Genomic DNA, 23341 nt, shown 5'->3' with positions numbered 1-23341 from the left:
TTAATAGGTATTATAAAAAGTCCTAAGCCTCGTCTGTCTCTCTGTCAGTTCGCGTAAAACTCAAGAGCATTGCACCGATTTTCATACTGTTCTCAGTTCTCACCAATGGATAATGTGGTTCATGAGAAAAGTCTATAAGCTATATCATTTGTTGTTTGTAACCAGAAAGCTACCAATAATAATAGTTGTAGTATATATCTGTGGTTATCATCACTAGGTACATAGTATAAAACAAAGTCGCTTTCTCTGTCCCTATGTCCCTATGTATGCTTAAATCTTTAAAACTACGCAACGGATTTTGATGCGGTTTTTTTAATAGATGGAGTGTGATTCAAGAGGAAGGTTTTAGTATATTATTTATTATGTTTTAGACAAAGCGGGCGGTATAGTAGTTAATATTCAATAAACATAATATCAATAAACATCTGAATCGAAACTTTCCATGCATGACTAGATCGGAATAAATTCACCAATTTTTGCGTCCACATTCTAAAACAATATAAACAAATGTCGTACTACTATTTACATGTATAAAAATACAGTAAGTATCTATTATTATCAAGAAAAACATGTTTTATTGTCAGTCATTAACACAGCTGTTCGCAGATGTCTTTTGTCTCCGATTTTCGATTTTAAATCGAAACTAAACATGCAAATAATAAGGGAAACCTTACAATAAAATAACGTTTTTTCAATTAACTCTCATGAATAGATACTCTATGCTTTTACCATTCTTGCAAAATAATATCATTATTTTGAATTCATGCTTTATGGCCCTTCGAATACAATTTTTTATAATAATTGAGGAAATAACTCTATGTACATGTAGTATGAAATAAGTTTGAGAATCGACGGACGCAGTAAGTACGGTATCAAACTGTCTTTATCGATATTTTATCAGTAGAGTAGGTCAGAATGGACGTACCTATTCAGCTTAATAATAAAGAGAAATAGTTTATTTTTAAAGAAAAACAAATATTCAAATATTTAAGAAAGAAAAATTTCTTTTTTTATTTCTTTCTTGTCAAATATAACCAACATGCAACAATAGAGATAAATTATGACAGACTCTAGGTTTATTATTTTGTTTTCAAACAATTATAACATTTTAATCTAGTAGCTGCGAAAAAAATATTATTGTATAATACATATTATTATAATATATTCCATTCTATAACTATTAAACAAAACCTATCACTAATCTTATATATAAAAATGAATCGCAAAATGTGTTGGTAAGCGCATAACTCGAGAACGGCTGAACCGATTTCGATAATTCTTTTTTTATTATATTTCTTGAAGTACGAGGATGGTTTTTATGTAGAGAAAACGTAAATACATATGTACCACGGGCGAAGCCGGGGCGGACCGCTAGTATTATTATAATTTTAAATTACAACAGTTCAAAACAATTCCGAAGCGTGTTTACAAACGAGTCGCGAATTATCATTTACATAATATTATATCTACATATGTGTCTATATGTAGATATAATATTATGTATATATCATACATAGTATATAATTATACATATGTGTTATCAAGGCCACAGCCAAATATCTGTATATTATTATAAAACATGTACATTACAATTTCATTATTAGTTTTTAATTAGTTTTTTATTTTATTTATATAGCATATATAAATTTTAAAATAATAGAAAAAAATGATCGACCACGAGGCTGGTTTCGCCCGGCATCTCATTTTTTTATTCTTTAAAATTTCTCGTATGCAAATTTACAATTGTTATTACACAGGGTGTCCCACTATTTAATAGGTTTACTAAGCGCGAACGGACTTGTACTTTTGCATACATTGATCACGTAAAAAATACCAAAATTACGTCAAAAATGTTTGCTAAATGTTCCCTGAATAATCCATGTTTTCTTCTCTAGCTTCGCGCAGCCGGCATATACCGCTTCTCTAATGTGAGCATTTTGTCTATGATAACATAATCTTAAACGATAGCTCACGAGCGGGTGGCAAAGCTGGGCGGGTTGCTTGTTATGGGTGTAGTACATAGAGTTTTAAGAATTCATCTATTTGAAAAAAAATGCGTCTGGATTTTTATAAGTATTTTTTACGTACTCAGCGTATGCAAAACTATAACCTCCTTTGAGCTTAGTATACCAACAGTGAGACAGTGAGACACCCTGTATTATAGAAAATATAATGGACGGTAATTTATTTGTTTAAGATAATATATTGAACTCAGAAAAACAAACCTAATTATGAATTTAAACTGTTTACAGTTTAACTAATGATAGAACAAAACTAATCATAGTAACATAGAAACTACGATAAATATAATAAAATAATTAGTTTGTACATACATTCGTATCTAAATTACAAACATTAATAATTTTTCTTTTGTTACAGATAAACAGTCATAGATAAGAGGTATATACTGAAGTGATATATATCAATATATTATATTAATACATACACGTGCCAAATATCGGAATGTATGTGATATGGATCCACAAGAGTTAGTTCCTTTGGAAGGTAAAATATTTTTATTTACATAACATAATATGATAATTTTGATTAAATCATTGAGTTCTATATTTTAATTTTTTGGCTCGAATATCCTTCGTTAAAATAAAAATCGCTGAATCCATCATTCCCTTATTTTGTCGAAATTTATTTATAAAACATGCAGTTCCCATAAAAATGATAAACACACAAAACTCTGAACAACTATAACATGAGGCCTATCAAAAAATTAGCTTATTTTAAGGGCAAAAGCATACGAAATGTGCTTCAAGTAGGCAGGGCCACCTGCAGCACCGAGAGCAGTGGTGGCTCAGTGGTGAGACCTCGGACTTCGAATCGATAAGTCCGGGGTTCGAGACCGGGCGAGCGCGCAGGAAATAAATTGATTTTTCAATTTATCTGCGCATGTTGTACTGCTCTAACGGTGAAGGAAAACATCGTGTGGAAACCGACATGTCGAAGAATCAAAAGTTCGACGATATGTGTCATCCGCCAACCCGCACTTGGCCAGCGTGGTGGATTATGGCCTGTACCCTCATAGGAGGCCTGTGTCCCAGCAGTGGGAACGTATATGGGCTGATGATGAGGGCCACCTGCCCCTTTGCTTGCTCTGACATAAAAAAGCTCATGATAGATGTTTTTCCTAAAGATAACACAAACCTCAAATAGTTTCTCCAAAACTCAAAATATTGTTCTCTAGCCGGGTTCCCCCGCATCCGCGCAGCCCGTCAGACGAGCGTCACATCACGATCTTGCTACAGAGGGCCCATTCGAATATGTCGGCTACTTGTTCTTTTGATTGTGCTGCCATCGATGTTTATATTCATACCGCTGTATATGAGGTAAGAGATTTTATTATTATAATAAGTACAAATGGTTATATAGCATATTGACTAGGTATTCAGTTGCTTTGTTGATTTTTCTATCATGGCATATTCATATAATAAATGCGGTAAGACAATTTTTAACAATCATTATGCCATCTAAAATTATTAAGATTTATTGAAAAAAATAAGTTTAAAAAAAACAACTACCTATAGAGTTTCTTGTCGCCTCTTCTTTGTACCTAGAGAGTCTCTAGAGTCTAGAGAGACTATCCGAACCGGTGGCAAAAACATAAAAATTTGATTCAGTAGGAAACAAATGGCTTATAAAATTCAGACCAAAATCAATCGCGCTGGTTGACGGAGGTTCATCACAGATAATACTATACTATACTATAGCCATCTATTTTTTAGACGTTTCAGTCACAGCAATAAAATTTAAAAATATACTTTTTTGCCCTAGCAACAAATAGGTTTATGATAAGCAAGCGAACCACTCTTTTTCATTAGTACATGAGATAAAAACTATGATTTACCAAGTTGATTAAAACATCATTTTCGGTACTCCATAAAAGTACCATTGACGCAAAGCTACCTTATCTATGAATTAGTTTCTAATCCATTACGTCACCACTAATCTATCGTAATTATTATATTCTGAGAGACAGAAAATCAATGCAACATTGTCTTTAATACCAGTTTATTAGCTTTCTTTTTTAATAAAATACATAGGTACATCATGAGGTATGACGTATGATGTAATCTTTGACAAAATCTATAGATACTAATAAGCTGATGAGTATACGTTTAAACGCGCTAATCTCAGAAACTACTCAACCGATTTCAACAAATCTTTCACCATTAGATATGTATGGGATCCCTGAGTGCTATAGGCTATATTTTATGTACCAAGAGTGAAACCGGGGCGGACCGCTAGAGTTATTTAAAATACATACTTTATGTCTGTTTATTCAATTAACTTTAGGACATACTCCTGTAAGATATTCTCAAGAAACAAAATGTTAATTTTTCTTATTATTTCAGGTATCGAGTATTTTCAGGGCAGATGTACCCCATGAGTATGACAGACATGAGATTAATAGATAGCAAAATATCACCCACTTGGTGTCAGGTATGTTGATTTTTATTACCTATACAACATTGATAGCTATCTGTATTCTGTACACTGCTTAAAAATTATTCAAATTTAAAATAAAATAAATCTTTTAATCGAAGCAAAATATCAATTGATTTTTTACAGTATTTTTATTTTTTAACATATTGTTCTTTATTGCAAGACTTCTTCTATGTAACTATAATATATATTCCACAACAATTGTTTAAAATAATTTGTTTCGAAACAAACACTAATTATTTCAATAATATTTGATCATTGACTTAAATGCATGTTTACCTGTGATGTTTACCCACTGCACATATTCTTGACAAGAATGCAAATAATATCACCCTCATTTATTTAAAGCGCAGTGTGTACATTGATTAGACTTATCGGTCGAAAAACTATCCTTGGATGAATATTAAGTATATCACAATATATTATATAATATAACTTATTTAACCCGGCTTCGTTCGCGTCAAATTGTAAATCTAAGCATCTTTCGAATCACTCACACAAAAAAATTATTAAAATCGGTAGAGCCGTTTAGGTGTTCTATGACAGACACACGCACTGAAGAAATACTTATAGATAGATTTCTCATAGATTGAAAATATCGTATTACTTGTACCACTGATAATATTATACAACCTGTTCTGGGTTAAAAGGATCTATAAAAAAAAAGACGGGTTGCACTCCGGGAGTGCCGGCAGAAGTGAAAACTTGATTATTAACGTTTAGCATGTTTGATACTTTGGAATGGTATCCGTCTTACGCTTTTTCGATCAGGTCACGTGTCCTGACGCGAGTTTAAGATTTAATATCCATTACAGAACAAGTCAATAACTGCGTTAAAAACAACCGACTTCAAACTTGCACTTGCAACATTTACAAATACAGACAAAAATGCTCATAAAATAAAAACTACTGGGCCTATCCGAATAAAATTTTTATGGGACCAATTCGACACCATCCCGCGTCGAACAAAAAAAGAATCACGTAAATCGGTTCAGAAACCACGGAGTAATCGGTGTACATACATAAAAAAAAACATACCGGCCGAATTGATAACCTCCTCCTTTTTTTTGAAGTCGGTTAAAAAGTGCTCAGCGCCGCTAAAGAAGTTTTCACTTCAAAAATGTGTGCGTGTACTAGTATACACACGTAAGAAGTGAAACTTCTTTATGACCTTATTTTTCAAAAGATAATTTACTATATGCAACTTTACAGAAATATTATGTCGAATCACGCGTGGTAGGGATATGAAAAAGATGGCGCGTAACGGAAAAATGTCACGCGTAACGTAAAAATGTTACACTAAATTCTTTTCCAACCCCGATAAAGAAGTTTCACTTCAATTACAGCATTAGAAAGAATTCTCGAAATCCGTACCTACTAAACTTTTAACAAAAATTCCATGAAATGGTCACAAAAATTTCTCTCGTAAAGGCTACTAGAAATAAACTCAGACGGCCAACTATCAGATTACAAATAAAAATAAAAATATCTTTATCTATATCACATCACGCCTTGCATCGGCATATTTTATATTACGACTTATGAGATTATTTTAATCACAATATATCAGCATTTGATAAATCCATCATAGCGACGCTTTTGATTAATGAACGGTCTAAAAATATCAATCACTAGCGGTCCGCCCCGGCTTCGCCCGTGGTACATATTTCGCAATAAAAGGTAGCCTATGTTCTTTCTCAGGGTCTAAAGATTATCTGTGCCAAATTTCATTAAAATCGGTCCAGTAGTTTATGCGTGAAAACCATACATACATACATGAAACAATAGATGAAACAAGATGTTGGTTAAAATGCTTATAGACTTCGTGTATCTAAATGTATGCAATAGATTTAATTTGTTTAACCTTTAAAAATCCTTAATTTTAATACCAGATTCGTTTTTGAAGTGAAACTTGAGAGAGTAAATTTTTAAGGTCGCGTCATGGCAATACATTCACGTCATGGAGTAAGGCGACGATTTTGCTATCTTTGAACCTTGCCAAAGAAGTTTCACTTCTGACACGTGTGCTCAGCACACACGCTCTTATCTTGTCATATTAAGTTGTTAAAAATAACCTACAGTAGCTCCAGTATAATATTTAGACAACATTTCAACCCTTAAAAATTAAAAAATAACTAAACTCAATGCTCTTAAAAATCATAAACTCAGAGTCAACTACATAGTTCGCTGTAAAATACAAATAATTTAAAACTGCATCTTGTGTACTATCAAAAATTTAAACAATTATAAAATTTAAAAGAAAAATAATTAAACATTTGATGACTTTGTTGTTAGTTCTTCTATAATTGCGATAAATCTTTGCTTTACAGTGATTGCATCGCAAATAATAATATGAAAAAGTGCGTCAGAATAAACGCATACAGTCTGTGTTTGAATTTAGAGATCTGAGATAAATTGGAATAACTTTGCTATTTACGTATTTAGTAATACTATACTAATAAGTAATAATATAGTTTTATATTATCTGTGGTAATACGTAGTAACTATAGTAATCTATGGTAATACTGATGCCTTACTCGCTTTCTGTCGACTTCCCAAAAGAAACTACCTATATATGATATTTATTTGCTAATTTTAGCTTCATTTCAAAATGAGTTCAACAAAATTTTGTTTATGTTTACAAAGTACTTACATTTCTTTCGGATCAACTTTAACTGTCGTATAAGTTCATGATCTAAGTAATATTATTTTCATTCGCGTATACAATAAAAACCTTCGTTGTCTTTAGAATTGAACGAATTTGATCTTGGTTATGCAAAAGGAAAAACTACGCGACCGATAATAAATCTTTTTAACATAGCTGTTTTTTCAGTAAAATAGGCTACTCACATTTTTCTACCGGGTGAGCATACGCCTGTATATTTTACACTAGCTGTGCTCCGTGGTTTCACTCGCTTTGCTCCACTCCTGTTGGTCTTAGCGTGATGATATAACATAGCCTTATAGCCTTCCTCGATAAATGGGATATCTAACACCGTGAGAATTTTTCAAATAGGACCAGTAGTTCCTGAAATTAGCGCGTTCAAACAAACAAACTCTTCAGTTTTATAATATTAGTATAATAATATATTGGGTATACGGACATCCTGTAAATAAATTAAATGAAGTTGCAACCAACATGGAGATTACAATAATCACACTCAAAGATAAAAGCACTTGGCTTGTAAATTGTAATCGTTCAACTGTCAATATTATTCAGCCGTCTGCTCCAATACGATAAGATATATTTTATATTTTACTTGACACTATTATCACTTTTAATATTTCTAGCTTGAGCTCGTTTTCCGTGTTTCCACTTTCTAAATTTTATTTCATAACTTTGAAATATTGATTCACAGTAGATATAAAATAATTTGGAAAATCCAAAAGTGCACGCCTCATAATTTTTTTTAATAAATATTTATTAATTATTATTTTTGTTTATTTAATAACAATTAAACCACATCGAATCAGACCCTGAAAAATGAAAGGGTTCTATTCCTGAGCATACTCAAGCGTAAGAGAAAAAAAAAGACTCGATTAGTAAAGTATTTCGGTCGCTATCGTGTTAACAAGAAAAAGGATCCGCACATACAGACACACGGACGTCCAAGACAGAACTTTTTTAAACTGTTTTTTAACTAGTTTAAATAACAAAAATGACATCAAAAATATCATGAACGTTAAAAATAGTGTTTTTTCTTAATATGTGTGTGTATGTATTATCTTACAAGTGCAATGTATGATACATAAAGACATTTTAAGTTTGAAAAATCAGATGTTTACCGCGAAGTGACAGTAGTACCCACCTCAACGCTTCGCTTATGAGGCGTGCAATTAGTAATTACCTATGGAAATTTTATTTCTGCGTGTCTTTTGCGATTTCAACATTCAAATCTATTTTGATGTATTAGTTTATTACACATATAATATTTTGACTGTATTTATTGAACAACATAATATGTTAACAACAGTTGTGATCAACTTTGTTGATGTGAAAGAAAATTGCTGGCAACTATATTCAAATAATGTCGCTTTTTGGGCGAGATATTCTCAACATGTTGTTTACAAATCTGCAACACGCAATGCTCGCAACATCTTGACAGCAACTCCGCAACACGTTCATTAAAATGCTAAACAAAATATGCTCGGAACCTTATCCTCGTATAGGTACACTAGGAAACATTTAGCGCACTACACTTTTCGTGATGATTTCTATGTTGTACAAAATTGTCTACGTTATGTACGACAATGTTATACCACAGATAATATACCTAATACCTACTATACGTTCTACTTCTGTTCATGTTTCGCGCCAGCTGGCAACGTCGCGCGCTTTTGTGCGACGTTGCCGTACAGGCGTTACCTATTGTGAGCCAAATGTTATCTATTATTTAGGAGAATTAAAGTTCACATTTGTTAAGCAACAGTTGTCATACGGCTTTCTAACCTCAAAATGCATATTTCAGAGACAAGTGGTGCGATCAAATGCTACATTCAACGCATTCGTGGTTTCGGGACCACCAGACTTCACTGAGGAACTAGTGCCTGTCTCCATGACCAGAGAATTGGAGCTGGAAGACGATATGAAGGAATACTGGGGCTTCTATTTGCTGCAAGGCTCCACTGTAACTGTTTCTGCTTGTGTCAGGTATTCTTTTATTATGTTGTAGGTAGTTTTATCTATCAGTTTATATTGTTTATATTAATTGTCTGTCGTGTTTTTACTTATATACCCCTGGGAAATAACAAGGGCTATTTTTTTCAATTATTAGAAAAAAAGAAAGAAAGAATAATTTATTTTGCCAAAAGCCAACAACAGATATAATAAAAAGAATAAGAAATACAAAACAGAGAAAAAGACAAAAGTGTGGCATACCTTTAGCAAAAAGGGGACCACCGACCAACGTATTGTGTACGTACTTATTAAAGTGAATTTATTTATAATATCTTACCCAAAGGCATATAAACTTATCAGAGAAGCCTGAGAAGCCAGAGAAGGGAGGATAGCGGTGGGGACGACGGCTATTGGGAGGAAAGCTGTGGGGGGATGGCGGTGGGGAGGATGAAAGTGGGGAGAATGGAAGGGGGAGAATGGCTGTGGGGAGGATGGCGGTGGGGAGGATGAAAGTAGGGAGGATGGCAGTGGGGAGGATGAAAGTGGGGAGGATGGCTGTGGGGAGGATGAAAGTGGGGTGGATGAAATTGGATAGGATGGAAGTGGGGACGATGGGAGTGGGGAGGATGGAAGCGGGGAGAATGGGAGGGGGAGGATGAAAGTGGGGAGGATAGCGGTGGGGACGACGGCTATGGGGAGGAAAGCTGTGGGGGGATGGCGGTGGGCAAGAAAGCTGTGGGGGGATGGCGGTGGGGAGGATGAAAGTGGGGAGAATGGGAGGGGTAAAATGTCTGTGGGGAGGATGGCGGTGGGGAGGATGGCGGTGGGGAGGATGAAAGTAGGGTGGATGAAATTGGATAGGAAGGAAGTGGGGAAGATGGGAGTGAGGAGGATGGCAGTGGGGAGGATAGCGGTGGGGAGGATGAAAGTGGGGAGGATGGCGGTGGGGAGGATGAAAGTGGGGAGGATGGCTGTGGGGAGAATGGGAGGGGAGAATGGGAGTGGGGAGGATGAAAGTGGGGAGGATGGGAGTGGGGAGGATGGGAGGATCGCAGTGAGGAGGATGGGAGTGGGTAGGATAGTTGTGGGGGATATCACTGTTTCGGGGATCGAAGACGTAACAATTCATTCCTGTCTTGAAAATTTGTCAAGTTCCATACCTTAAATAGAGCATAGTTCATTGTATTGGTGAAACCATACCACTCTTAGATTTTGTAGCTAATCACCCAATTAAATTATACATTATACGTATATTCACCAAAATTTTATCATTTTTAGACTAGATATTCACCAAATTTTCTCACAGATGGCCTGGTGCGTCCCTCATTATGATAAAAGGCTATAAGCACCTGCAGGAATGCGCCTACATTGGAGACGATTCTTCTGAAGAGCTGGACGAGCTTCTGGAAGCCAATAAACTGGGTCTGCTGTCCAACACTTCACTGCTGGAGAAGATTCAACAGCTTAAGAAACAAGATGGGAAGGCTAATGATCCTGGTAAGTGAAGTTATTAAAAAGGGCTCATTTTTATACAATTGAATATACCTATTAAATAAGGTATTGATTTAACTGTAGGAATATTTGTTTTTATTAAATTAAAGAGTGGTTTACTGGATAAAACAGAAAATAATTTGGAAAATCCAAAAGTGCACGCCTCATAATTTTTTTTTAATAATTATTTATTAATTATTATTTTTGTTTATTTAATAACAATTAAACCACATCGAATCAGACCCTGAAAAATGAAAGGGTTCTATTCCTGAGCATACTCAAGCGTAAGAGAAAAAAAAAGACTCGATTAGTAAAGTATTTCGGTCGCTATCGTGTTAACAAGAAAAAGGATCCGCACATACAGACACACGGACGTCCAAGACAGAACTTTTTTAAACTGTTTTTTAACTAGTTTAAATAACAAAAATGACATCAAAAATATCATGAACGTTAAAAATAGTGTTTTTTCTTAATATGTGTGTGTATGTATTATCTTACAAGTGCAATGTATGATACATAAAGACATTTTAAGTTTGAAAAATCAGATGTTTTGCGCGAAGTGACAGTAGTACCCACCTCAACGCTTCGCTTATGAGGCGTGCAATAACTTTTTTGTTTTTGAAGTAAAGCTTCTTTAAGCGATACGAGTAAGGCGACGATTTTGGTATCTTTGAATGTCGCCAAAGAAGTTTCACTTGTCACACGTGTACTCGGCGAACGCGATCTTTTTTTCACTCTTATCTCATATGATACATTGATTATTATAATAATAAAATGATTCATTTATCAACGAACGAATGATACTAAAATATTACACTATCTTTGATGAGTTACTCATGCAATAAATGATTACACATTATATTTATAGGACAGAATAACTGAAAATTTGCAACGTTATCATAATTACAAATAATACCTATTACTCTATTCAAAGATTTATTTATTACAATATAATGAGTATACATATTATGTGCGTCCCGTATTCATATCATATTCATTTGTTTAGCAACAATATTATATGATCAAACGAACTTCAGAGTGAAGTTCGATCATTATTATATGAATCGCTTCATTCGAAGATATTATTTACTATGTAGTTCCCTTTTTCAATGCTAGCAACCACGCACGCCTTTAGATTTTTTTTTTTTATATTGAGGGTATTACGACCTGACAAGTATTTGCTCGCTTTGAACGATATTCATTATTTTTAGAGTCTAATCTTACAAAACTTTGGGTTAGGGTGTGGTGGGTGTTAATATCTTCGAATGAAGCGATTCATATAATAATGATCGAACTTCACTCTGAAGTTCGTTTGATCATATATTATATTTCATCGCTTCATTCTTCAGATATTATTTACTATGTAGATGTTAAGAGATAAAAGTTTTGTAAGAACCATTTTGGGTGCAAGTTTAGAATAAAACGTAAACATCAATATTATTAATTTTGTATTATAAATTAACGAAAATATAATTAAATACTATTTCTGTAAAATCGATTATGCAAATTCGTTCTCATTAAATACATTAAGTTTATGCAAAGGTTTTGGAATGTTTTGTCCAACCAGCAGTTTTACGTATATTATACACCACTAGCAGAGGCAGCAGAAGTTGAAGCGTGTCTTGTGCTATGTGAATTAAATATTGAAATGTTGACACTACTTTTCGATAACACATTTTTGATCCAACAACTTATTGTTGGAGTTGTGGCAGGTTTATTCGGTTTTGTAAAAGTAAGTAATAATCTATTTTCCTCATCCTTCCTAAAATGTTTTGTGACATAGATATAATCAGACAGTGCAGTAGCGGGGCAAATACTTATATTTTGTTTGAAATATGGAAGTTTAAGAAAAGGTTGATCTCTACCTGGAGCTGAAGTTTTTACGAGGTCTGTAATGAAAAATTTAGCAGGCAGTGATGCCTGAGAAATAAATATTATTAATATTTATAAGAGATAACGTCTGCACTCGCTGTGCTGTACACAGCGCTAATAAAATTACTAATTTTTTATTCAATTGTTCCAATTTTACGTTTCTATTAGGAAACCAGCTTAAAATATGGTTCAAAACTAATTGTGGGTCCCAAGAATAATTGTATTTAGGCATTCATCTGACCCGATATTATTTCCTAATATTAAAGATAGGCAGACGTGTGAGTTTAAAGTACCATACGAAACCCCTTTGTTAAACTCTTCTGTTATAAATGATATGACAGCCGCTACTGTACTCTCAAAATTGGAAATATTCCAATTTAGACAAAACTGCCACCATAATTGATATGTTACGTTATAATATTGCTTCTTAGTGTTACTCGAAAGCGATGCCAACATTAGTTAGATAGCTTCCCATGGGATGTATCTCCGTAGGAAGGCTTCACGGAGAGCCTCGCTGCAGCCAGCGTTAGATGTGAGTGCAGTGGGCGCTGGACTGGGATGAGAATGCGTTAGATTCGTACCTATCTGTTTTCAAATATATAATTTTTGATGATATTAGCTCTCTGACGAGAGGGAACCATGGCTGCGAAGGCCACCACGGAGAAACTTGTATCCCACACGCTTCGTATCGACTTCGATATCGATTCAACTATTTTTTGTAAACATCTCAAAATAAAAGTAAATGGGGAAATGCGTAAAAATTTATATTATTCTAATTTATGGTGAATGCGTCGACACATGACGCATCAGGGTCGAGATGCCACGACACTTACTTTCTGCATTTAGTATTGTACCTAATGGTCTTCCAAATTTTTTGATATGTTTCATTGCATAAACTCCATTCGATATCCGGATTTATTCTTCTTGGCTGTGTCAGTGTCGACGTTATTTTTACTATTAATACCTATAAGACGCGAACCACCATATGTTTCGATGCTCGCATCATTGCCACAGTTACTTTGTTAGTTTGTTAAGGTGGAGGAATTGTATGCCACCCATTTTATTTATGTTACTAACTGCAGTTTTGTTATCAATTCGTAATAATATTGCACAATTAGAATAGGTGTTTGCGAATGTTTATAAATTTAAAAATGCAGCTCTAAATAATTTATGAGATAGATTTTTTCACATTCTTTCCATGAACCATGCACTCGTTTATTACCTATTGCAAAAAGACCCCAACCTGTCCTTGAGACATTTGAAAAAATACCTAATGTAAATTTTGGAGATTTCATAAAATTTGTTTTATATATTATGTTGTGACCACCAATTTAATTGTTATGTTGATTTAAAAATAAAGACACTAACGACACGAATTCTCGGATTGTGCAAATAGGTAATTTTGAAAATTTATTAATTAAAATATGTGCAATGTTATTACGTTTATCATCAGGCAAAGAAAGTTAGGTTACATGAATCATATATATAACCCCAAGGAATTTACATTTTTGACTTGGAACCAATGAAGTTTTTTCAATAGTGATTACCAAGCCTAGACAAGATAATAGTTTTATTGTCTCTTTTAAATTATTTAGGCATTCAGTATAATTTTTACCTGTACATAAAATATCGTCGAGGTAAATGACAGACTTAGAACCTCGGCTTAAGAATGCTATAACTTCCTTCATTAATATACCTAGTAAACACTCTTAGCGCAATAGAAAGACCATAGGGCATAGCTTTAAACTCTTTAAGTTATGCTATTACCTTTGTTATTTATGAAAAATTTGTGAAATACCGGCTCAATTGGCATTAAAAGGTAAGCTTCTTTAAGGTCTATTGTAGCCCATGAAACATTTTCGGGAATAAGTTTCGACGCCGTCCTATGATCTTCGATTTTTAAAGTGACACTTTTAATATAAATTTATTTATATTAAGTATGAATTTTTTACCGCCGTTTGATTTATGTGCTAAAAATATATATCCCAAATATATTTGCCCTTTACTGGGTTACAAACATGAATATCTCCCAAGTCTATAAGGTTATTTACTTATTGCCACAGGCATGTCAGCTTTATATTGCCCCGACCAAAATTAAGTACGCACTGAATTTTGAAAAACTTCATTAAAAAATGGTAAATCCACACCATCTTTAACCCATTTAAGAACGGTTGTATTATTAGTAATTTTACGCCAACAATCGTAAAATAACGTAACTAAATCTTTATTGTTATTTTGGTGCACAATCTTAGCTCGAGCTGGTCATCTTTGGCTACGAAGAGGGGATTGGTCTTTGTATGTCCCTCTTGTAACCTCCTCGCCCCCCCCTGTTTGACTGAAAGCGAGAAGGTGTCTGCCAGTTTCCCTGGAAACTATTGCGAGATGTGTGTGCTGTATGAGCATGTGAACTATAAGGTTTTGGTGTAATGACCTTCGAAGCTTTTATTTTATCCGATACATTGTCTCCAAACAATGTATTATCCCTTTCAGAATGATCGACAACTTGCAAAAAAGTTTTGTCTAAACAAGGCCTAATAAACTTTTTTCTTGATTCCGTTTGTCGATGATGGAGGTCCGAGAATATGCGACATATACACTTATAAACTTATTGGCCTCCATCTTATATTTCTTACTACGAACTAAGAACTTGTTCTTACTACGTAAATAGGGGATTATTATTAACGCCTGTTATAACGGCCCCCAATTATTGCCAATGCAAATTAACCATTTTCTTATCCCAGAATTTACCGGATTCAGGGGTAGCAGCCTGAATCTCCGAAATTTACGTAGGAGCCTGGAGTAATACGCAATTTTCGGGAATCTAATAAGTTTTTAGAAAACTTTCTTAAGGATCGGCAACCATATTTTGGCGAGACTTTCGTGAATTTTTTCACCATATTCTGGAATCACATCATTAGCCTCGCCCAATGCTGCTAAGATATCAGGTTCTAAGTCGACAGGCTCCGATTGAGGGGCCGTGGTATCAACCGTTACTGGTTCATTTGCTTGAAGCGCAGCTGAATCCGTCGTAATGTACATAATTCCCGGCAAAGAATTTGTCGGTGGACCGTTTCTAGGATATCTGGATCCGGTAACAAAAAATTTTGTTATCGAGGGTACTTATAAAATTATGATTTAGGGTTATTTTATTTTTTAACATACGTTGATATTCAACTAACAAACCATCGTGCTATTATCTCGAATAGCCTCCTGGTAAGCTGGTAATTATTAAACAAGTAATTACTAATTATATATTATGTACCAATAAAGATTTATAATTTTCCAATAAAAATACCATTGTGATATCATCGCGGATATCCTCCCGGCTTTTATTTTTATTTTTTATTCTATTAAAAATTTTCGATTTTAACCTTCGTGATGCTATCTCGAACATCCTCCCGGTATAAATATGTATATCAATACATTAATGATATTTAAGTATGTACTCGAAAGTAAAAAATTACATAACCTTTGTGATGCCATCGCGGACATCCTCCCGGCATAAATTGAATAATATGTAAATATTATTTCACTTCTAGAAGTCATGAACTATTAAATTACCTTTGTGATGCTATCTCGAACATCCTCCCGGTATAAATATGTATTTCAATACATTAATAATACTTAAGTATGTACTCTAAAGTAAAAAATTACATAACCTTTGTGATGCCATCGCGGACATCCTCCCGGCATAAATTGAATAATATGTAAATATTATTTCACTTCTAGAAGTCATGAACTATTAAATTACCTTTGTGATGCTATCTCGAACATCCTCCCGGTATAAATATGTATTTCAATACATTAATAATACTTAAGTATGTACTCTAAAGTAAAAAATTACATAACCTTTGTGATGCCATCGCGGACATCCTCCCGGCATAAAGTAATATGTAAATACATATTATTTCACTTCTAGAAATCATGAGCTATTAAATTGCCTTTGTGATGCCATCTCGGACAACCTCCCGGTATAAACGAAAAATATTTGAATATTTTTCAACGCTTCAATTTCGTAAGTTATAAGAAACTTTCATTCGTCGTATTACAGATCGAAATAAAGACACTTTAAAACTCCAAAGTAAGTACTTACTTGTGTCGTCTTCGGATTCCGAAGATGATATTATAGGTTTTATGTTTCTTTAACTTCCTAATCTTCATACTATAATCAATTTTCTCCTTCGAATTTCTCTTCAACATGACGAAACTTGCACTTATTTGAGACGTCCGTATGTTGCGGCGCACGAAAAAGGAATGAATATCGTTCAAAGCGAGCAAATACTTGTCAGGTCGTAATACCCTCAATATAAAAAAAAAAAATCTAAAGGCGTGCGTGGTTGCTAGCATTGAAAAAGGGAACTACATAGTAAATAATATCTGAAGAATGAAGCGATGAAATATAACAACATGTTGTGGAGTTGTTGCATGTTGTTGTCATCATGTTGCTTTCAACACTGCTTGTTGCAGAGTTTATAACGCATGATGAATATTTCCTGCCCGAGCAGCGACAATATTTAATAGATAAGGTTTTTTTAAGAAACACACAATTCACTAGTTCCACTTTTATTTTGATCGTCCGGTATATATAAACTAGCTGTGCTCCGCGGTTTTACCCGCAGTGCTCCGCTCCTGTCGGTCTTAGCGTGATGATATATAAGCCTATATAGCCTTCCTCGATAAAATTTATCGATTTTACATTTGATGTGCTATCTAACACCGAAATAATTTTTCAAATCGCACCATAGTAAACTCAAACTCAAACTCAAACATTCATTTATTCAATTAGACTACTATTTAGTAGCACTTTCGAATCGTCATTACATGAGTATTACATGAGTATCTATGGAGAAGAATCGGCAAGAAACTCCGTAGTAGTTCCCGAGATTAGCGCGTTCAAACAAACAAACAATCTCTTTAGCTTTATAATAATATTATAGTATAGATTATTTTTATCTGCTCAACTTACCTTTAAAATACTTAACTATTCTTCATATTTTCATGTTAGATACAATGAAACGTCACAAAGCAGGCATAAGCTTCCACGACCCGGGTCGATCGTCGAACGTGACGTCATCGGGAAATGTGCCCATGGCCGACGTCACAGATCATGATCCTAAGGTAAGTGGAAATCTGTTGTTCAGTATTGTTTACTTTTTTTTCTATCAAGTTTTAAGAGATATAAATTTTGATATAACTAGAGGACGATCAATATCAATATTCGATATTCCATAAAGAAAAGAGCGCATATGAAGCGCATATGTTTCAAATGCATCATGCATTGTAACCGTTAGAAAATACAGTAGGTACCTAGAATAGTAATTCAAAGTTATAAGTAATATTTGCAAATTTTTTATCGCGCAATTTGCTTAAAAATATAGTTTTTCGCATAATAGTAAGCACATTAATTGGTGGAGCACGTTATTAAAGTAAAAAAAATACAATAAGCGTAATATCCGATATTATAGCCTTATCATAATTTGTATGTCTCGATACTCAATATAAATAATACTGAAGTGTCTGTCTGTCTGATTTCATAATAGCTACATTTTATCGAGTGCTTTATTTATATTATCAAGAAAGATTTTTTGTCTGTCCGTAAAACTATTTTTTATTTGTTCAAATGCGATTTTAGTATTGAGTGCAACATATATGTGACTTTAATTTTTATCTTATGTCGACAAAATAGCAAAAAAATTTCATCACTCACTTTAATACGCTGTGAATACGCACAATTCATTGTAATTTATGACATCATATTATTGCTGAAAAACTATCAAAACAAAAAACACTTTAAATTATTATTATTAAAGGTGGCGTCATAGCAATACCGTCACGTCATGGAGTAAGGTGACGATTTGGAATTTTGAATCTTACCAAAGAAGTTTCACTTCTGAGTTCTGACACGCTCGGCACATACGATTATTTTATAACCAAGTATTCCCCACAGGAGCTGCGTGAAATATTAGAGCGCTTGCATGCATTACGAGAAGCGGCCAAGACCGAGTCGTACAAGTACTACCGACTACCCTCACATTTGATGTCACTACCAGCCCTGCACAGGCATAGGGACGCAAATGTGGATATAGATCAGAGGAAGTGGTTGTCTTTTAAGGGTTTGTTTTTTTTTATTCATTTAGCTACTCATGTATTTCTTATAGTATTAAAATTATCATTTTGGATGTCAAAAGAGTTGATAAGTTCACAGAAAACAACTTTGAATACATATCTATACTAATATTATAAAGCTGAAGAGTTTGTTTGTTTGAACGCGCTAATCTCAGGAACTGCTGGTCCGATTTGAAAAATTCTTTCGGTGTTAGATAGCCCATTTATCGAGGAAGGCTATAGGCTATATATCATCACGCTAAGACCAACAGGAGTTGAGCACTGCGGGTAAAACCGCAGGGCACAGCTAGTGTATTGATAATTTAATAAACAATAGATATTTATACAATAAACGAAATGTATTAATCTCTTGTATTTAACTTAAAAATATAGTAATTTACGGCAACATCATGTTATTCTTAGAATTTTCAAAATTCAACGAAATTCCTATCATACTCAAACTCAAACTCAAATTCGGAAAGCAGTATCTATGGAGAAGAACCGGCAAGAAACTCCAACTACTAAACCACTAAAGTCTATACATTGTGACACAATATTCAATTTATCAAGCCTATAAATACATAGATACAATGAACAAACATACACTGGAATCTTCCAAACGCCTATAAGAACAAGAAAACAACAATATCATTGTGCAAACGAACCCATTTATTGAAACAAGGCACAAGATAATCATACCCTCAATTATGTCAAAAGCTTATTGTGATAATTTCTAATAATACGATAGTACTATCGCACAATAGCTCTTTAACAATATTGCTTAATCGGATTAAATAAATGAAGTAATTGGAGCTGAATAAGTAATCATTTAAGATATCGTTTTCTTTATAGAGAAGAGAAATGATCTTTATTTGAAATGCAATACAATTATTCATATTAGCTGAACTATTATGGATGACTAGCTGCGCTCCGCGGTTACACCCGCGTGGCTCCGTTTCTGTTGGTCAGCGTGATGATATATAGCCTATATATAACCTTTCTCGATAAATGGGCTATCTAACACAGAAATAATTTTTCAAATCGGACCAGTAGTTCCTGAGATTAGCGCGTTCAAACAATCAAACTCTTCAGCTTTATAATATGAGTATAGATTTATTATTGAAGGTTCATATTTCATGTAAACGAAAAATGGTTTTGAATCGATTAACCCATTGAGCCCCGAACGGCCCGATCGGTCCACGACACCATTTTCTATTTTGTCTGTGATTCCGGGGCCTGAGTTAGGTATTACAACCTTATTAAAACCCATTAAAATGACCATAAGGTATACTCACACTTTTTGTCAATAAAATTGATGTTCATTATTCAAATCCTCTTTTTCAGATATCGATGGAAACAGCAGTGAGAAAGTAAAAGTAACAGAAAAGACTGAATTAGAAAATAATAATACATTAAGTAAATCTCCAAGCATAGATATACAAGATAATTCTATAGATATTAAAAATAAAACAGATAATAAAAGTGAGGCAATGGGTGTTGATAATGTTACTATGAGAATAAGTGATGTAAATAAAACAGACATCCCTAGTACAAATAAAGAAGAAACAAACATAATTAAAGAAAGTTCAGATAAAAATACAGATAACACAACACCAAAACCAACACAATTAGAGGTAAGTAAAATAAATATTAACTTGACAAAATAACAGGAAAACACGCTTTCATAACTGGCATAATAAAAAATTTGTAAAATTTACATTCAGTAAAAATGCTTCAACAATCTAAAAAAGTTTGTGAAAAATGTTATTCGACTGCATTTTTTTCTGACCATAACCAATCGATTGCAATATTTTTTTTAACTGTCCACAGACATAGTGCAAATTTCGTACAAAAAAACAAAAACGTTCTTTTTTTAAATTTATGTAGATTGCAGAAATAGTCTAAAGATGGCGTCATTTACGTTTTTATTTAATTGAAACAAGTTAGAAAGGAACTTTTAGATATTATAATATAACTTTAGATTAAAGATTGCTTTTAAAATGTTTTAAAAATGTTTGGTGAAATCGAAAATGTCTTAAAAAGTGAGTTACTTTACTTTTGATAAAGTCACATTTGAAAATTTAAAAATAAGTAGACTAAACTATTTTTACTTACTTATAGCTTTTAAAACTTCCTTTAAAGTTGGGTTACTTTTAAAATCGTTTGTTAACTTTTAGATGGATTTGTCTATGAAATCGTATTATGTATATACCTATATGTATCTACGAAACAAAATAATCATGATAAAAGGCATTGAAGTTAAATTATTTTTATTATGTGCGTGTCTTATCTTTATTATGTCAAGATAATTTTTATTAAACATTGACGCGTGCTATTTTTTACGATTTGAGCCAATTTACATAAGTGCGAATTTTATGAAGAATAAAGCCGCGAATGGAATTTTTTTTTCTTGATAAATTTTATCCTACTGTCGAGCGAAAATCACACTTTATCAGTATGATTATCTATTGTTACTAAGTTTATTAGGATTACTGTTATATTTATTTTATTACAGTGTACTTTATGGTATACCATAGGACAATTAAAAGATTATAATATGTGTTTAAGTGAATGACACATTATTTTTATAGTTCGTAGATAGGTGTATGATGACATATTATTTATTTTTTATTTGTGCGTTTTATTATAATAATTATAATGGAGGTACTTAATTCTGGATTTGGAAAATTATTTTCTTTCCTTATTTAATAGATACTAGCTGTGCCGCGCGGTTTCACCCGCATTGATCCGCTCTTGTTGGTCTTAGACAACTTATTTCTGATTATATGATATACAAGCCTATAGCCTTCCTCGATAAATGGGCTATCTAAAAAGGAAATAATTTTTCAAATCGGACCAGTACCTAGTTCCCGAGATTAGCGAGTTCAAACAAACAAATAAACTCTTCAGCTTTATAATATTAGTATAGATTCTAGACTACTACGTTTTTTGTATGAACAATGCAAACAGAAATACTTTTTTATGCTAAAATTCGCTCGAATATTTTTAAATACATAACTACTAGCTTTAGTTCCCGACTCTATTATGTAACGCGAGGAGAGAGGTTATCAAATCTTCATAAATTATTTAGATACTTGCTTGTATAATTGGTTTAATATTGTCTTAGTATATTTCATTTTGATAATAAGTATTATTGTACGTATGTTAGTTATCAACCACTACGTACGCAATATGCATAGTGCATACGCCTCGAATATGAAGTATCAAAATTGATACACCTTTTTTTAGGGAATGGGCGAAACAAACAGATAGCGAACTTTTTATATTTTCTATTCCGTTATACTACAGTCTAAAAATATTTAATAGGTATACGAAATGCGTTTATAAAAAGCGTATGTGCCGAGCACACGTGTCAGAAGTGAAACTTCTTTGGCAAGATTCAAAGATTAAAAATATTAAAAATATGTTATGACAATTCAAATGTTTGAGTTTGATACCAAAATCGTCGCCTTACTCCATGACGTGACGGTATTGCCATGACGCGGCATGGAAATTTTACTCTCAACGCGCCAAATACGTTTCACTTCAAAAAGATTTCATTTAGACATAATAACAGATCAATTTATCAATTTATTGATTCTCCTAATTATTTAATTTTTAAATTACAGGACACAAAAGATGAAACAAATTCCAAAGAAGTATTTTATCAAGTGTTGGAACAATTACAAGCCCTCGGTGACAGAGGGAAGAGGGTACTCGTAAAACTGCATGAGACGATGGGAGTCCAGTATATGGAAAAGGTTAGTATTTGAATCCATTTCATAATACCGTAGTACTATTATATTATATTCTGTGCTAATAATTTAAAATAATAAAAAAAAACAAATTACGAAGCTATGGGATTGTTTGTTTCTTAAAATGGTAGGTATGTCAAAAGTTAGAAGGAGGGGGGTTGCCATGATATTATAAAGCAGTATTGGTTTTAATTCCAGTGTAGAAAAATGACAGAACTATATTATTGGTAGTCTAGTGCCGTCTCTTTTCCACACTGGAATTAATACTGCTTTATGGCATGCCCTCGGTTCTTTGTGACTGGTGACAACTGCTTTACAAAACAGTAAGTAGAATCTGAATAATTTTTGTTTTTTAAAAAGCGCTTCTAGAAGCATTTTTTCTTCGTGCATGGTAATTTATAATTATTGTAATTTATGAGGCCATTAATTACGTTTTAGATAGTATTGAAATCATATTATTATTGTCAATTGTTTTCGAACACAATTTATCGAAAAAAAAATGCATATCGTTTCAAAATGTATACGTAGAATATATTAAGAAAACACATTTCGCTTTCTGGTTTATTGATTTGTAAGAAACTATAAAAAATGGTACTAAATAATAAAAAAATATATTATAAAAAGATCGCTGAAATTCTAATCTATAAACTTATTATTCTAGAGATTTCCATGTTCTATAAAATTAATCAGATTATAAATTATCAATACTTATTGTAGTATAAGACAAAGTCGCTTGCTATTGTCTGTCTATCTGTCCGTATATATGCTTAGATCTTTAAAACGACGCAACGGATTTTGATGATTTTTAATAGATAGCGTGGTTCTCATTTAAAAAATTATTTAGGTATGTACTAAACGTAGTACATCCATAATTTTTTAAATTCTTTTATTTTATTTTTATAGTAAGTTATAGACAAAGCGAGCCAAGTCGCGGGTGAAAAGCTAGTTTTCGAAAATTTGTTATTTATATTTTGCTTGAAAGCAATAAGTATACAAAACAAACATAAATTATCACACCACAATATCTTAATCTTAATCTGTATAT

The 23341-nt window shown here is 33.1% G+C and overlaps 1 protein-coding gene across 2 annotated transcripts in view; it reads left to right on the top strand.

Annotated features, from left to right (window-relative positions):
* The window catches only part of LOC149478249 (uncharacterized), a 42875-nt gene that overhangs the window by 8742 nt on the left and 10792 nt on the right, over window positions 1–23341 (top strand). Inside the window, exons 2-10 of one of the 2 annotated variants that reach the window (XM_089709499.1) lie at window positions 2380–2505; window positions 3197–3338; window positions 4365–4452; window positions 8925–9106; window positions 10380–10570; window positions 17442–17554; window positions 18384–18549; window positions 19886–20175; window positions 22171–22302. In XM_089709499.1, the coding sequence (XP_089565625.1) occupies window positions 2475–2505; window positions 3197–3338; window positions 4365–4452; window positions 8925–9106; window positions 10380–10570; window positions 17442–17554; window positions 18384–18549; window positions 19886–20175; window positions 22171–22302 (1335 nt within the window). In that variant the 5' untranslated portion in view covers window positions 2380–2474. The remainder of the gene's footprint in view (window positions 1–2379; window positions 2506–3196; window positions 3339–4364; window positions 4453–8924; window positions 9107–10379; window positions 10571–17441; window positions 17555–18383; window positions 18550–19885; window positions 20176–22170; window positions 22303–23341) is intronic. The other variant, XM_089709500.1, reaches the window with a different exon arrangement.

The sequence above is a fragment of the Colias philodice genome, chromosome 22 (assembly GCF_061535455.1).
Source record: "Colias philodice isolate Cphi_HAF_F1 chromosome 22, ilColPhil1 Martin Lab GWU primary, whole genome shotgun sequence".
Lineage (NCBI taxonomy): Eukaryota > Metazoa > Arthropoda > Insecta > Lepidoptera > Pieridae > Colias > Colias philodice.
Note: the sequence above shows the minus strand (reverse complement) of the source record. Positions and strands in the feature narration are given on the sequence as shown.